Below are 15,137 nucleotides of genomic sequence, written 5' to 3' on the forward strand. Positions count from 1 at the left end.
AGCCAAAATTTGTGGTTTGTTTCATTTAGGAGGAGAATCTGATGTTGATGAAGTTGTGCTTATTTACTAAGAATCTACAGAGTATCTTGTTTCCCTGAACACAGCAGGAATTAAACAGCAGAAGAGTTTCTTTTTGCACAGTTCCAAGCCTCTGGCTGGTCAATACCTAGCCCAAAATCTCTCTCCGGGCATTTCTGCAGTGTTCCCACTTCTCATTCTGGCTGTGTCCTTGGGTTTCTTCTATTTCCCTCTCAGCTTCTATGCTGTTTCTCCTGCTTCTCTCTCAGAGACAGGCACAGACATAAGCACCAAACAATATCCAGGCAAAACCCTTTTCTTACATGTCTTGCAGTTACCTATGTTTTGGGTGAAGGCTGCTATTGTTTCTTCTGTCTGGTTCCATAAAGAAGCTTAATTGTTTCTTACATGTATCCATAATGAAAGGCAGATGTGACAACCATCAGTTTAAAGGAGGTTTAACTCAACCCACAACAGTAGCATTTTATGCCCATTTAGCACAAGCATAAAAATTAGGCAAGGTGAAAGTGCTTAAAATAGGGAGTGGGTCACAGAGCCAATACATAAATAAATAAAATAGAATTTAAAAAAAATAAAATAAAAATTGAGACCCATGTCTGAGGGGTGCACTTTAATAACTGCCTTACCAGAGCTGCCGTTTCCAGATTTGTGTTGACCCCCTTTTTTTTCAGACCCCTTTAAGCACTGGGAGGAATAAGGTCCATGTTTTTTTTCCCAAATAAAGTTACAAACCATTGAACTTAGGCTGAAAGTGCCATCTCAGCCATAACCATAATATCACATAGTATCTTTTTACTCTGTTTCTGAAATAATTGTCCTTCATGAGAAAGTCCTCTACAATTTAATAGAAAATCATATCCTTTCTATAGGCTCTCTTAAGCATCTGATAGAATTTAATGAAGAAGTTTCTAGTATTCTATGGATTCCTATGGCATTCAGCTCTTATTAAAATCTACAGAATTTCTCCATAAGGTTTCTCATCTCTTTTCCAAGAATTCTTAAAAATAACCAATAACTGTTCTGCAGTTTCCTCAGACAGTTTTGCCTGAACTATTGGGTACATATTTTATTTTTTTTAGTTCTAACATTTTACCAAGAGTTCATGTACAATTCCCTATCCTGCAAAAAAGCTTGTCAAGGTTTTAGCCCACATGATTTTCCACAATTTGCACAAGTGAAGAGTGTCATTACCAAACAGTCTGCATTCTTCAAAGAAGGCCATCTATGTGCCCAGCAGCTCCTTGAGTGCACAAGGAGGAAAAGGGTGGAAGAGCCAGCAGGAAGATATTTTTAAAATCCTTGTTCTCCCTGGATAGGGAGACCAGATGTCCCAATATTATCGGGACCGTCCCGATATTAGGGGCTTTGTCTTATATAGGCAACTATTTCCCTTTCCTTCCACCTCCCCTGGAAAAAAAAAAAGGTGTCCCATTTTTTCACACTTGTTATTTGGTCACCCTATCCCTGGAGTACAGGGACGGTTCCCTCCTAGTATCCCTTTGATCATGAAATACTCCAAAGAGGATAGGAAAGGACTCAGGATTATTCCCTCAGTATATCAAATGGTGGAGCTGCCTGAACATGCATGCAGCAATATGCTGCTCTTCCTTAGGTTGGGGGTAGTAGCTAGTGCGTTCCTTGTGCATTTAGGGATTCTGCCTCTGAGAATGTCACTCTGCGGTATTATCTACTTTAGTCTCTTGTTCATGACCCTTATTACCTTGTTCATTTTTCCTCTGTGCAGGTCATGGGCAAAGATGAGGACCCTGCATTTAGGTCAGTAGCCCAGTAAGGCTGCCCGCTTTATGTAGATTACTGTACATATCCTTTTCCTTCATTCTTTTCCTCACTGAGTCCCAAAGGATTACCACTTATAACTTTATTCTTTGTTCTTTCCTGTCTTCTTGGTGTTCCTCATGTTTCACAAAGGGTTTCTTCTCATGGCTGCAGATAAATCAATTTTCTTCCCTGTACTTTTTCCTCTGGACTCTCTGCTAATATCCTTCAGACAAGAATAGATGTTTCTGACTTTAAACCTGTTATGATTCCTGTTATGATCTCATCCTTTCTTTCCTTTCAATTATGCTTCTCTATTCATCTCTTCCAGCCTAGGAATTCTGTTCTTTAATCACTCCCTCAGTGTTCTCACTTCATATATTCAGGGTTTAGCAGCACAGCCTATGAATTCTCCAGGCTATGATTTTCTTCGCATCTTTGATGGCTATCATCCTTCCTAGTTGTTCTTCTAGCCCTCTAATCTATTCTGCCTTCCTGCATTATGGATATCAATGTGCACTTCATAAAGGTGTAACCTCCCTCTGGGTTTACATGTGGACTGCAACTTGGCCATCCCACAGTTAGCCTGTCATCTTTAGACATAGTTTTCCTTTTGTCCTTCTCTTCAGAAGAACAATCAGAACTATTTATAGCTGCCAGTGCTCTACTTGCTCCCCAGGCATTTGTTCACTCTCTCATTAGTATGATATGTCCCCTTTTCCCACTGCTAAAATATCATAGCAATAATTGTTTTCTATAGCACTTCCTTCTTATTTCAGTCACTTACCATGCTACCACTTTGGATATTTTTATTTTTATTTTTTCTGTACTTCTTCCTGCTAATTCTCCAGCAAAACCCTCCCACATCTGCTCAGCTAGAATCTCAGAATGACAGGTTTTAATGGCTCATATGATTACATTGCATCCTCGTATTTCTTACCAAACACTATTTCAATCCACTGCACACTAAAATAAAATAAAATCTACAGTCAGTAGCAGAAAAATCCAAGGAATAATGATTATTATGTTATTTTTTGAAAGGCCACCCAAAAAGATTTACACAGTGTTGAGTGCTATGCTTGTCTCCAGCACCTTTTTCCTCACTTACTGGAAGGCCATGTATCTAGACGCTCTTTCTGACATTACTTTCACTGAGTCTATCTCCTCTCCATTTAATTTGCTGCATGTAATATAGCACTCACATTTCAAAAATTAACAAACTGGAACGTTTATGCAATTATTTCCCCTCTTTTTCTCTAGAAACAGCAGATAGATTTCTGCTATTTCAGCATGCTGTTTGTATAGATATGCCAGCAGAAGGGAGCTTAGTGTGTAGTTAATGCACAAAACTGGGAGGGAGACGGTCTGAGTTCTCATCCAAGCTCTGCCATGCATTTCCTATCCAACTTTCTTCTTGTTAATTATCCTGTCTGATCCTTACCTAATTTAAAGGTTAAATTCATGAATAGTTGTAAAGTGTTTTAAGATGCTTACATGGAAAGCAGCATAAATTGTGAAGTGTATTAATATTATTATACCCAGTTTAGGTCAGACTTTAGAGATGTTCAAAAGGTATCATTACAATTATTTTCAGACATGCCTTCTGAGAGCTACAATATTCTAGAAGCTGGCTGTTTAGTTATATTATGTAAACGCTATTGGCCTGATTCAGCAGTGCATTTCTCCACTGTATGGCATAAAATGTGTAGTTATCGCAGGGTAAAACTGGATTAATGCAATTGTTCTATAAATTATTTATAATGTACCAGATTCACCAGTACACTCCAGCTACTTTGGTCTATTTACAGAGTAGTTGGAGTGTGTTTGGTGAATTTTGGTCCTTTTATGTTCTACCATACAATGGTATTCTCAGCTTTATAACACAAGGTCAAAGTTTGCTCTCAACATGTAGCTCTGCCTCCTACCAATTTCATCAGAAGTTGTGTATGTGCATCCACGGGACAGAATTTAACTTGAGGGCTGCATAGAGCAGAGTATTTACAGTTCTTCTTTCAGCAGGAAGTATCTTTTAAGTGCACTGGACATGATTTTTCTCTGTCACAAATTTTCCATTAATTTGATAGTTATTCCTGATTTATACCAGGTGTAAAGAGGAGGAGAAATAGATCTGCTATTTATTTCAGTAATGCCATGAGATACTTACCCATCTAAAATGGTGTAACATATCATGGAATATCAAAAATGCAACCCGTTTTCATAGGTTACCTAAGTTGACTTCATTTTAAAATGGAAACATTGATGAAAGACTGTGCAACACTAAGAGGTCTGACAAATTTATTTCAGTATTTTTCAGTACATTACTGAATTGGCAAACAAAAGGGAAGCAAAGGATGTGCAATCGTTTTGCTTGCATTTCAGAAAAGCTTTTGATACTATTCCCACAAAAGACTGATCCACAAAGATTTGATGTATAAAGACTGGTACATGGGAGTGCTATTGAAATGGATTAAAAATTGGCTACCAGATGGGAAACAAATGGTTTCTTAAGAGGTAACTATAAATTGCCGACAGGTAATGGCAAGATAATGTTGGAAAGGGCAATCAAGGTCCACTTTTACATACCTTGAACGGCTTGAAAGAGGGTTTTGTTTCAAAAGTGGTTAAATGTGATGATGAAATGTAAAGGAAAGCAGCTAACACATTCAAATTGATCTGTACAAATTAATTTTGGGGGCTGATTAGACACTCATGCAATTCAGCATCGCAAAATAGAAGGCAATAAGGCTACAGGGTAGAACAAATCATAACTTGAGCTGGTAGAATTATTCATTGGGAGTATATTATGTAAATTTAGTATTTTTTTCTGTTTGGTTAATCACAGGGTCCCTATTGTAGGTGAGATTATGTCAGATCCCTGTGTGGTGCATGGAGAGGTGCAAGGAGCTTTCCTTTACTTTTATGCCCCCTGCCACCACCCCTGTGCAAGGGCCAGACCCCCAGCAGTATCTCCTACATCCAAAGGAGGCACAAGTCTAACAAGTTTAACAGGGTCCATGCTTTTCCCCCCCACCACCACATAGCAGCTAGCCGGGTGGACAAAGGGAAACAGGCTGCACCATCCAATAAGATGGTACAATCCCTCACCAAACCTGCCCTCCACCCCACCGCGGGTGATGTGGCTCCACATTGCCCTCAGCATGACACTATCTGGTAATGAGAGACTTGATGCAGAGCTCAAGCCTGCTCCCATTGGTTTCAGTGGGAACAGGATCAAATCTGTAGCCTTCAGAAGGAGCGTGTGTGTGTGTGTGTGTTTGTGTGTGTGCGTGTCTACACTGCAGCTGGGAATATGCTTTCCAGCCTGAGTAGACAGACTTGTGCTAGCTCGGTTCAAGCCAATGTGCTAAAAATAGCAATGTGGACATTACGGCTGGAGCGGCATCTCAGCCTCTCAAGCCCGCCCAATTCTCAGCTGGTGCCATAACATCCACACTGCTGTTTTTACAGCACAAATCTGTCTACTTGGATCGGGACACTTGCTCAGAGTAGCAGCATAGATTTACCTTGTGAAACTGCACAGGGGACACTTTGCAATGGTGGTCATTACAGGTATGGAGGTGACCGAGGTAGAGGGAACGTATCCAAAATAATTTATTCCATGCTTAGTGTGGTGTGGCTTCAAATGAAAAATGGAGTCATATGTTGTCTGTGCATCTTGTGAAACACAACTGATGGAGCATAGCTCTCAGAAAGGCATGCTATAAGATCCAGAAGAAAAGAAATAAATGCATAGATTTAAAAAGAAACAAACAAACAAACAAAAAACAAGGGACCAATAGATTATCTAGTCCAGTGGTTCTCAAACTTTTTTTTTTTTGCAGACCACTTGAAAATTGGTGAGGGTCTCAGCGGACCACTTAATGATCTTTCGAAATGTTGTTAATACTGTTAGCTAACTATTGTAAAGCACTTTGGATAAAAGCGCTATATAAAAAAAATCTTAATAATTAACATTTTTCTTCTACAAATAAAAGCACACAACTCATATTTTAATATCAGTAGTCTTACCTTTCTAATGCAATGGATGTGCCCTCTCTCCCCCACTGCAGCAGCTCCTGAGCTGGGAAAGAAGGCCATCTGTCTCCCCGGCAGCTGCAGCCCTGGAGCTGGGGAAAGTCACCTCAGCACATCCCACAGCTCTTCACATCCCAAATTCCCCCATCCCCTCTTCACCACCCACTGCCCCCTCCTACCTAGCCTTTATTCCCCCCAAGGCCACCACCTCACCTTACATGTGCGTCTTCTCCAGGGTCCAGGCACCTGATTAATGGAGCCCCACCGGTGTGGCTCCACTACTTAGGTGGGTGGTCCTTCATTTGTTGTGTGCGGCTGCCCAGGCATGCACCTTAGAGGGAACTATCCATGGAACACCTGAATGGAGCTCAGACCACAGTTTGAGAACTTCTGATCTAGTCTGACCTCCTGTATAATACAGGCCATAGCATTTCCCCATTTAGTCCTGTCCTGAGCCAAACAACTGATGTTTAACTAAAACTTGTCTTTCAAAAAGGCATACATTCTTGACTTTTTAAACGTTTACAACAAGCTGTTCAGAGTTAACAAATCATCTAACAGCAAATAATCATGGAATTTAAAGCAATAAATATCCTATTAATTAGAAAGCTCTATTTCTTTAGAAGCAAAAATGTAAAGCAAGCTGGCAATTTCAAATATCTGTACTTCTACATTTTTAAGGTTGCTCTGTAACTTTTTAAAATATTGATTATAAGGAAGGGCATAATTCTTCACATTGTTTCGCTAAATTGCTTTTATATGTAAGAGAACACTAAGCATCAACTTTCATTAAGGATGCAAAACCATGAAGAGGTATGTAGAGTATTCACATGCTATTGAAAAGAAAAATGGAGAAAGGGAAGCGGACAATTTTTACTGTAACTTTCAATGTCCGTTAACTTAATCCTCTCATCAGCATTCATACCATAAAACAAAATAAAAATACATCCTCAGATAGGAGGAAGAAATATTATCCAATATCCAGAGTCTTATTACCCTTCAAATTCAATCAAATAACACTTGAAGGTCCAGTTCTGCTAAGGATTCAGAAATTATAAGTATATTCTCCAATTTTTCCTCCAGAGAGAACTGATAGATATATTTAGTTTTGGTAGAAACAGAAAGACAATTCAATTGCAACACATTTGAATTCCTTTTAATAAATGCTGCTAATTGGTCTGTATAAAGCATATGCATATATAAGCCCTTCCAATTTCACTCAGCACTTAAAAGGAAAGAGAGATAATTCAGCTAGTAAGTCTATAAACTGATCTTGCAAGTTGTTCTGATGTGTATGGAGGAGTGCAAAGTTGTGCTCTCCCAGCTTCCATGCTTGGTGGTAATATATGTCAAGCCCCTTTGCGACCACTCCCTTCTTTGTGAATGAACAGGGTAAAAAAGGGGACAGGGACAGGGCAGAGAATGAGTATATCTCAGGAGACATGCTCTAAAGAGAAACCTTCATCATGCTAATCAGGAACTTAGCTATGCATTGCCTTTGAGGCTTGACTCCTTCTCCTCATTAATGTGTCACTTTCATTAATGCTATAGTGCTCATCATTGTTTAGCTTTGCCTTGGATGTGCAATACTCCACACCTATGCTGTTTGGGATCAGGAAGGTAAACCCTGATCCTGCAATTTGTTGCATGCAGATTCAGAAGTCCATCCACACACACAATACGTTGTAGGATCAGAGTCTCAAAACTTAATTTCAGACACCGTAGCAAAAATTATGAGCACTGTACCCCTCAAAATCTACTCTGTGCCAAAATATGTAATAGTGTCACACACAGCTGAGTCAGTCTCTGGTCTGGTGCCTTCCGTCATCGAGATGCACATGTGACTCCCTTCTTAATTTACAGAGTTAAAAATGTACCTTCCCTAAAAGAACAGCATAACCTGTTATCAGTTCCCAAGATGGTTTTTCAGTGTCACTAAGGAAATCTGTAAATTAGAAAATGCTTTGGCATATAATAGATTTTAAGTTTTCTGCCTCATGTGGACATGGCCTTTAGCAATTATTAGTATAACAGAAGGTATTCCAGATGTTTGTCTTGTGTTTGTGCAGTCTCCATGTGCAGCCATTTTTTTCTATGATTTCTATTCCCAAAACCATTTTCTTCAATGAATTCTGCATTCTGTTTTAAGTGTTCATATGAACATCAACATAAAAAAGCAGGAACCACCCTCCTGTCCTCCTGACATGCTCTTGCCTTAATTTAGAGGCACCCCTTACTTAGTCATTTCTTGTTTGCTCTGTAGGGACTGAATTCTGCAAGATGCTGAGCTTTCTAGCTCTGGTCCAATAAAGCACTTATGGATGTGCTTAACATTCAGCATATATATAGTTCCATAAGCAGGACTACTCACATGCTTAAAGTTAATCATGTGCTGAAGTAATTTGCTAGGTCAGGACCAGAGTGCTTAGCACCTTTAGAGAATCCTGCTCCAAGCAAAGTAGCAGTGTAGCCTTTATCCCATACATCCTGCCATGACAATTGCTTTTAGGGTCAGTGGTTAATGTAGATCATATTAAAAGTACAGAAAACTGATTCTGGTTGCTGTTGTCACAGGTGTCAATATTATGCAGTGATGTGGTGAAGGTATGCAGGAGAGGGAAGATAACTGGAACAAGAGAAGAAATGTATCTGAAGGACTTCCTGTCCCCAAGAAGTCCAATGGCTAGCCAAATGGGCAGATCCCATGGTGATAGATGACTTTTTAAATACACAATAAGAGAAGCAAAAGTATATATGTGTGTGCAGTATATAGAGCTACAATACATAGGAAACAATCATGATACTCCCCATCACTGTAAGTGCCATAATTTGGACTTCATCGGGATGGAGACTCTGCAGTGCTACAAAAAGAAATAATAGTGAGGATGCTTGAAGGGTTTGGGGAGGGATTATTTCACAGAAAAGTTTGAAGTAGCCATGCTATTCCATGAAGTGTAGAAGATTAAGACATTTCAAAATATATCTTTTAGGTAAATATGCATGTTTTATGTAATATATATTTGTTTTTCCCTTTAGAGTGGAGAGGCAATGGTGCTTATATCTCCTTTTTCCCACCAGGGCGAGAAGTGCAGATCTAGGTGACCTATTCAATCTGCTGTCCCTTTAACATTCCTGGATCTTTGTATATTTCATTGCCATCAGTGCACAGAAAGATTTATGAGACAATCTGGTGTCATTGAAACACAGACACTTGTTTATGTTCAAAAACCTAAAAGAAAACAATGGTTATTAGCCAATAATAATCATGTAAGGATATGCATTAAACTCTGCTGCTGTTCTGGTTTGACTTTACTAACTTGGTTCTGATCTTCTATTCAGATTTAAGGAAACAGCTTCCAAACTGCTTAGTACTAGATCCTATAACTTGAATAAGTAAATACATTTTTTTAATTGACCACAAGTTTATATGTAGATAAACAAACAGGTCCCTGTGATGCAGGAGTCAATGAAGATTTCAATGGGGTTACTTGAATGAAAACTAGTGCTTTTGCTCCTCCTTCTGGTGCCATGCAGAACTAAGCTGAATTTGGATACTTCAGGTACTTCTGTGGTGCAAGTCACAGCTACTGATGCGGATGACCCTTCATATGGAAACAGTGCCCGTGTCATCTACAGCATACTTCAGGGACAGCCATATTTCTCTGTGGAGCCAGAAACAGGTCAGGAAACTGATATTGTTTTCATCTACCACAAGCGTAGTAGTTTTCTTTCTTCTAGAAAACGCACCAAAAATAGGGCAGATTTGTACAAAGCCAAGCAGTGAAGGGCTACAACGTTTCTTACTTGCTGTGTTTCAGTAACTTACAATCCTTGTAATAAAGGTGAAAGCCCTCTCTATTACAGCTATCTAAATAAAGCATAAGTTACTTGTATTGTTTTGGGTAGGAATGAGAAAGTTGTAATATAGGACTAATGTTTTTGTTTCTATCATTGTACATAGAAAGAGAGAAGCTGTAATGAAAACTCTTCACAGAGATACACAGATAATTGGATTGCGCTGATAGTGGATGCACGCTTGAAAAACATGTTTTAAAGACACATTGAAAAAAACCTCAGTATCGTGATACGGTGCATGTCAGAAATGCAGGGATGGATAACGGTTGCTTACATGTTTTCCTAAAGGCATCATCAGGACTGCTTTGCCAAACATGAACAGAGAAAACAGGGAGCAGTACCAAGTAGTTATCCAGGCAAAAGACATGGGAGGCCAGATGGGTGGATTATCAGGGACCACTACGGTGAACATCACACTGACTGATGTCAACGACAATCCACCGCGATTCCCCCAGAGTAAGCTACATTTAATAGTCCTCCTGCACTACAAAAGCTTCAGAATTAAAGAGTTAAGCAATCGCCATCTGGTTTAATTTAAAGTAAATCTAGATTATGGAGCACACATGAACAAAAGGCTTATGTACAGATTTATTCACTGTTATTAAAGTAGAAAATTAAATGTTACAGTAGTCCTTTGTTCAGGGAAATGGTTACATGATCATATAGAACAAAAGGAAACCTGGGATACCTTTCAGGATTATTTGTGGGAGTCTGGCAGGATCATAAGAGCATTAGAGCAATTCTTTCTTTCTGGTTACCTATAGATTAACAATTTTTAATTCTTACTGGAAAACAAAACATGTATTAATTTTAGCAAGGAGGAAATAGGTGTACTGTAGTCCCTGCTTAAACATTTAATCATGAAGACCCCAACTCTGGGGAGGAATTACCTGAGGAAATCCAAACAGATCTGTATTTGTATAGACACAGTGCTCTAAAAAGCTGCTATGCAGAGAACCTCCCAAAGTGAATGTGAATGGCATTTAACATCACTGTTTTTGACAGCTTAAACTTATCAAAGCACTTTATACTGCTTTTTTAACCTTTTTTGTGATATTATAGCTTTCAAGCCTTCATAGTCTCAAACTAGAATAGGAAACCATTATTAGCCTCTATTTATGTAACCTGAAATTGTTAGACTCTTTCATATTGCAAACTTGTTAGAATATTAATTGAAAATTCCGATTGGTAGGATGGTTTATGTAGGTGAACATTTTACTACCTATTTAAAACATTTTGCATATATTGCAGCCAGAACATTTATGGAGTGCCCAAAATTCTGTAACAGCAAATAGTTCCCATCCTTCTTCTCTCCCACTACTTTTATCCTGATGCAACTCCATTGACTTCAATTATGTTATTCCTGACTTGCACTGGTGTACAACAGAGGAGAGTCAGGCCCGATATCTCTGATTTCAACAAGTTCAAATAACAGGCAGTGCGTAATTGTCTTGGACACACAGGAAGAAAGACGAGATGCAAGTGATGTGGTTTAATTAGGCCACAACTTTATTAGCTTCACTCCTCTGGGAACTGTCCAGCAATAACTTGTACAGTGCAGGTCATGATTCCTGCCTTAATCATTTGCACCTCATGCAGGACTGTCATTTGTCCCCCCACCTTCCACAGCTTGTTCCCAGCCTGTTGTTTATGGAACGGCTATAACTGAATTCTTCATTGAATACCTATGACTTTTTAGCTTTTATATTCATTGTATTCACTTGTGGCCTGATCCAACTCCCAGAGAAGTCAGTGGGTATCCTTCCATTGACTTCAAAAGGAAGTAATTATAAGGCCCTTCATCTATAGCAATTAATTTGTTGCCGAATTACTTTGCAGTTGGGGATATTTTTATGGCTACCCCTCTCTTTCTGCTGATACCCGCCACTGCTGTGTTAGACATGGAGTAAATTACAACAGACACACAAATCTTAAAGTGTTCATGAAACTGACTGAAAACTTGCCAGATTCATGACACTGCTAAAGTAGTATTGATTTTTAAAAAAAAACGTTTAAATTGCATCTAAAACTTGTTAATAAACATTAAAATGATTCTTGACTTCATCATATGTATATGAGCTTAAAGAAAGTGACAGTCTCTTACTATGTTAATGACATTAAAATCATAAATCTGTCATATTAATCAGACATTTTCAGATTCATGATTTGGACAGTCTCACTAGATTCATAAATTTATTAGATAAACATCTGTTTTCTGAAACCAGTGAAGACAACACTGATATCAGTTATGGAGTGTTTACTATGGATACTTCAGGGTACTGATCACTGTTAATACCCAGTGAGCTCAACCATCAGCTGCAGGCATAGGGCATTTGGTGTAGCTCAGTTGGGAGCACAAAGGGTACCCAGTCCTAGACCAAAAAGGTGCTGGTACCAGGGTATAAATTAGAGTAACTTGATAACAGCTGCAAGAAACTCTTCTGGAAGATGGGGAACACCAATGTGCTGGAATTCCCTGGCCAAACCCCTTTTCCTATCTGGAAGGAAGGAAGGCTGAGTAGAAACATGAGGATCACCAGATGCTGAAGGAATGGCCAGTGGCTTTGGGGTCACTTTGTGGGAACAAAGTGGCATAAGTAACTTAAGTGCAACCAAGGATTGGAGTCAGCATATACCACTTCAGCATATCAATCCACTTGTGATTTTTGACATGGAAAAATTGCATTTTGTGATGGGGAAAAAAAAGATGTCTTATCCTAGAACAGCTACAAGTAGAGAATATAAAGAACTAATTAGAGAACTGTGAAAAAGGAAATGCATAACTTCAGTTTTTTTGCTGTGTTTTGATTGTTATATGACTAACCAGTATTTGATGATGGTATATTGTCATGACATATCCCAGCAAATTATGTAGGTTTTATTTAGGTATTAATAGGTTTCACTGATAAACTGCTCAATTAAGCTTTTAGTAAATGTGTCCCTTAGGGAACTGATTTCAGAGCTGTGGACAAATCCACCATGTTGGTTTGGTTGTGATTTTGACACGACTAACCATGATGCCATGAACAGCTGCATTTCAGATAACTCATTATGCAAGAGCATCTTTTTATGGACCATTTAGAGAAACATGAACATCTCTCAAATCCCAGGCTATTTCTCAGACAGCTCATGCACAATTTCTTAAATGCTCATCTCATGGTTGGAAACATCAGTTTCTACTAAGACTTTAGCTAAAGCTCATTCTGTTTGGTTACAAGATGATGCAAGTGTAATTAGACAATTCTACCTCTGGTCCCACTGTGATATTTACCAGGAAGAATATCCAATACAAATTCAGTTACATTAGCCAGGTCCTATGTCCATAATTGAATTTAGAAATTGATGGGATTTGTGACTTTCAATGGGTCTTTTGCTCCTAAATCCCTTAAGCACATATGTAAATATCTCCCTTATGCTACAAAAATTTGCCTGGTTTTCCTCATGGAGCATCCACAAGCAGATAACTGTCTCTTTGGGAGCAGGATACTCACTGTTGGACAGACATGTAACACTAGGTTTTGAGCTGCTGCTGTTGTTTTTCAGGAAATGGGCTTAAGTCACAAGCATAGAATCATAAGGTTAGAAGGGACCACAAGGGTCATGTTTGGATTGATACACACAGTTTCCTAACTTCAGTTATATTCAGAAATGGAGTTTTGTTTTGGGGTCATCCTAGCTGAAAAAAAACAACAAAGTTAATTTGGTTGAGTTCTCTGGACTCACAAAAGCTAGTGCAGTTCACAGATCTTTTCCCCCTCTAATTTAAATCCAAGTTGTTCTGGTTGAGCACAGTGTAGCAAGTAATAGAACTTTAGAATGGTTAATAGACTATAAGACAAAACCAACAAAAAGACAGACGGTGGGAAGTGGTCTGATACTATGGTGATGAGCGTTATATAAGTACTATAGACCAGGTCAGAATGATGATACACAAATAGCTTGTTAATCTCCCTCACCCCAGCCACCATTCCAAATAGCCCTTCAAGTGATCCATTAGCTGTTGGCCAACGTATTATAAACATTAAGAAGTGGACTTGCAAAGGGATTCAAAGGAGTTGCCTTACAGTCTGGCTTTGGGGATGGTGTTCTATGTATTAAAGGCAGTGCAGAACAAAGTTCAAGGAGTGTTTCTCATGCACCATAAAGCATTTTCAAATTTTAAAATGAAAAACAATTACAACATATCTATATTCATTGAAAAAAATAAAATTAAAAATTGAAGTAAGTTCTATAGTCTGTTTTAAACACTTAAGAATACGGAAAATGAGACTAAATGTTGCCATGGCACCCTTAAATCTTCCCCTTCATGTGTTCTGTCTCGTGAAATGTTAGGAGACATATGGTCTTTCCTCATGGTCTCTCACAGCACTGAATAAATATTTATTTTATAAATATGAGCAGTGGGATTTCGTTGTCATTTTTGAACCATTAACAGATTATAGAGAGATTATGTACTAATGTATCAAAGTACACAGATTTAAATATTACAGAAGGGTAATGAAAATGACAACATAAATATGAGCTAAATCATGGAGCTGAAAACACTGAGGTGCAAGAATGTCAAGAAACATATTAATAAACAGAACTAAGTGCACTTTGGCAATACAATACTCTGTCACCACTGTGCATCCTGTAACAGGGTATACCCCAAACCCCATGAAGCTATGAGAAATGTAATTTGACTTAGTGTTCTGTCTTCTCTGGTTTGGTAGTTGATGGTTTTTCACTAAGTGGGTACAGTCTAAAGCCAATATGTCAAAGTTTAAATTACATTGGGCAAACATTATATAATAACTGGGAGAGATAAGCTAATTCCTACAAATAAGAATAAGCCTGAACCTCAGTCCTATCCCCACAATGAACCAGATACTTTCCTTGATATGGATCTCCTCAAAAGGAGTCCACCTCTTCCCTTGCAACCCCTATTTTAATCTTTCTACCATTCTGTTAAGTATCAGGAACAACCACCAAGTGACTTGCCTAGGTCTTCCCGCAGCTTTATTGACAAAAGAAGGTTGCCAGTGACCTTCCCAATTCTTCTTATGCCTTTCTTTGGGAGAACATGTCCACCACTGGCCTCCCTTAACGATCCTGCTTGCTTGGGGGTGCATCGCCATCCCACAATCATTCAGAACCTAGATTTCTAGTCTGTTGGGCCTAAGTCAGTTTTTTTCCAATTTCAGAATTCTGATATATTCTGCAACAGTATGAGCAAAAGGAGAGTGATCTAAATGGGACAAGGTTAAGGGATAGGAGAGAGCCAGGGACTTGTTTTTAATGAGGGGTGGAATGAGATTTGAACAGGTTTGGATAAGCATCTGAACTTTTGGATACTTTCCTCAACTGAAGCTCCAAACCTTGGAGGTTCCCCCATTACTAATTAATATAAGCTACATACAGACAAAACAAACAATGCTAAAGTACTTGCTACT

The 15,137-nt window shown here is 38.7% G+C and overlaps 1 protein-coding gene across 1 annotated transcript in view; it reads left to right on the forward strand.

The window, feature by feature from the left end:
* The window catches only part of LOC144260509 (cadherin-10), a 94,850-nt gene that overhangs the window by 42,331 nt on the left and 37,382 nt on the right, over positions 1 to 15,137 (forward strand). The window contains exons 3-4 of the mRNA XM_077809157.1: positions 9,411 to 9,530; positions 9,994 to 10,161. Of these exons, the coding sequence (XP_077665283.1) occupies positions 9,411 to 9,530; positions 9,994 to 10,161 (288 nt within the window). The remainder of the gene's footprint in view (positions 1 to 9,410; positions 9,531 to 9,993; positions 10,162 to 15,137) is intronic.

This window comes from Eretmochelys imbricata, chromosome 2, assembly GCF_965152235.1.
Source record: "Eretmochelys imbricata isolate rEreImb1 chromosome 2, rEreImb1.hap1, whole genome shotgun sequence".
NCBI lineage: Eukaryota > Metazoa > Chordata > Testudines > Cheloniidae > Eretmochelys > Eretmochelys imbricata.